A 2,457-nucleotide genomic window follows, 5' to 3' on the forward strand; every position below is an offset into this window, starting at 1 on the left:
AACCTGTACTATTTATACATTTTAACAAAAAGCAGTTGTTGCAAACATTTTAATCGATGCACTATACCTGCCTATTTCTCCACATATAAAAGTCGATGTGATGGGTCACACATATCAATAATTAGCTGCCATCATTTCTAAAAACTAGCATCAGGATCAGCCGTTGAGAAGCACTAATGTGTCGACTTCTTTAACGTAAYGAAATGTTTGTTTGTGGCTGCAGAACCAACTCCAGGACGCTCCGCCAAGAGTCCAGACTCTGAGCAGAGTTCCTCGTCCAGCATCTACCAGAACTGTGCTCTAGAGGTTTGTTACACACAAACACTGGTTTAAAAGATGACTTTACTGGTTTATTATTAGTATTATAGTGTTTTTTTCCCCCTACACACACAGGTGCTGATGTCCAGTTGCTCCCAGTGTCGCACCTGTGAAGCTCTGGTTTACGAAGAGGAAATCATCGCAGGCTGGACGTTTGACGACTCCAACCTGAACACGATCTGTCCGTTCTGCCGCACGACCTTCCTGCCTCTGCTGCACGTCGAGTTTCACGACCTGCGCTCAATGCCCGAGTAAGACTCTGTTATATCAGAACATCTTGTCAGACACRGATCCGTTTTCATGTTTTTATTCTGAATTTTTTTTTTATTTCTTTCATTTTCCCCCAGTTTTTACATGAATCCCAGTGCGTCAGGAGACAGTTTGCAGAGCAGCAGCACTCAGCCGACAGCCAGCAGCTCAGCTGAAATCAAAACACCAGATCTCACGACGTTCTCTGAGGAGGAGCCGAAAGAGACTCCAAACAACCGAGCCGGAACACACAAGAGGTAAAACATGAGCTAATGCTCGTTAGCTGTCGGCAGCCATCTTGAACCTAATCGGGCGTTCATCCGATGACGTTTCTTCACAATAAAATGAGTGATCCKTGCGACGTTTTGTCTCCCAGTCTGATTCCAGGGCCGGTCCAGTCGGACCCGCTGGGTCTGCTGGAGCACCAGGCAGCAGGGAAGCAGCAGAAATGCAGCGGGACGTCGCTCACACGCAGCAACAGTGTTGGCGGTCCGCTGCAGAGCCTGGACTACTCCCAGAGACCCGGACACGGGGTGTCCACCACCAGCCTGCCCTGCAGCCTGCAGGAGGTGTCGGTCCGTGTTTGGTTTCATTAACAAAGGTGGTGTTTTTACCTGCAACTAACTGGTGCGTTTTATCAGGATGTCATCGGGAAGATACGACCAAACCCCAAACCTGTGTCTGTGCCGTACCTGAGCCCCTTGGTTCTACGAAAGGAGCTGGAGACCCTGTTGGAGAACGAGGGGGATCAGGTAAATCAGAAATCTCACAGTCTGCTTTGAGTTTTGGAAATGATGCCAACGTCTGGTCTCTGCCTGTCCAGGTCATCTACACGCAGAAGTTCCTCAGCCAGCACCCCATCATCTTCTGGAATCTGGTGTGGTATTTACGCCGCCTGGACCTCCCCTCCCACCTGCCGGGTCTCATCCTTACCTCTGAACACTGCAACAACGGAGTGCAGGTTAAACAGGCGTGGTCAAGCTTTTTCTGTRAATGCTGAGTCAGCACTGTGGTTTCTCTCTTTATAGTTACTTCTGTGTACTTTGTGCTATTTTAACCACTTCTGTACATCAAAGCATTTAGCTCATATAGGAGAGAAGTGTGACCTTTTTTATTCTATTTTTTTATATTTTTCAAAATCTTTAACTTTAATCGGTTCGTTCAAAACTTTCTCTTCATGAACTCCTTCAGCATCTTTTTTTATGCTTATGCTCCTTTTTAGCTTTTAGCTAATGTTCTGCTACTTTAAACATTTACCTACCATTTTGCTACTTTTATTTTTCAGTTACCCCTGTGCTTCTTCTAACTTTTACTGATGAGCTACATTTAGCTTTCAGCTGTTTCTGAGCTACTTTTAGCTTTGTTGCTCTACTTTTGGTGTTAAAGAACCATTACAACCATTACAGTTCTGCTTCTTTTAGCTACTGTTTTGCTGATTTTAGATTTTAGCYTGTGTTTTGTTCAATTCAGTCTCTGTTTTGCTTGTTGTAAAGGGATAGTCTGTTCATTTTTAATGTTTTGTCAGAAAGCTGTTAGCTACTAGCTAGTAGCCAAACCTGGACAAAGACTTCAGCATTTTTCTCCACATTCTGTGCTCTTTGCCTGATGTCACAGCTGATATGTTACTATTGATAACTATCTGAGAGAACATCACTATCCAGGGTTATTATAGTTAACTAAAACTAACTAAATAATGAAAACTGAAATTGAAAAAACATTTTAGTGAAATAAATAAAAACTGTAATAATATTAAAAAACAATAACTAAAACTGCATAATCTTTTTAAAGAACTAACTAAAGCTAACTGAAATTATAGATAAAATACCCTTAGTTTTAGTGTTTGTCCATTTATTTTGAGCCTTGTGGATCTTTTTATTTTATTTTATTTTA

At 42.5% G+C, this 2,457-nt stretch overlaps 1 protein-coding gene across 1 annotated transcript in view; it reads left to right on the forward strand.

Annotated features, from left to right (window-relative positions):
- dennd4c (DENN/MADD domain containing 4C) overlaps window positions 1-2,457 on the forward strand; it is a gene marked incomplete in the record, with an annotated part of 49,384 nt that overhangs the window by 44,989 nt on the left and 1,938 nt on the right. Inside the window, 6 exon segments of the mRNA XM_014004386.1 lie at window positions 224-306; window positions 394-569; window positions 666-824; window positions 944-1,142; window positions 1,209-1,319; window positions 1,391-1,528. Of these exon segments, the coding sequence (XP_013859840.1) occupies window positions 224-306; window positions 394-569; window positions 666-824; window positions 944-1,142; window positions 1,209-1,319; window positions 1,391-1,528 (866 nt within the window).

This window comes from Austrofundulus limnaeus, unplaced genomic scaffold (assembly GCF_001266775.1).
Source record: "Austrofundulus limnaeus strain Quisiro unplaced genomic scaffold, Austrofundulus_limnaeus-1.0 Scaffold23, whole genome shotgun sequence".
Classification (NCBI taxonomy): Eukaryota; Metazoa; Chordata; class Actinopteri; order Cyprinodontiformes; family Rivulidae; genus Austrofundulus; species Austrofundulus limnaeus.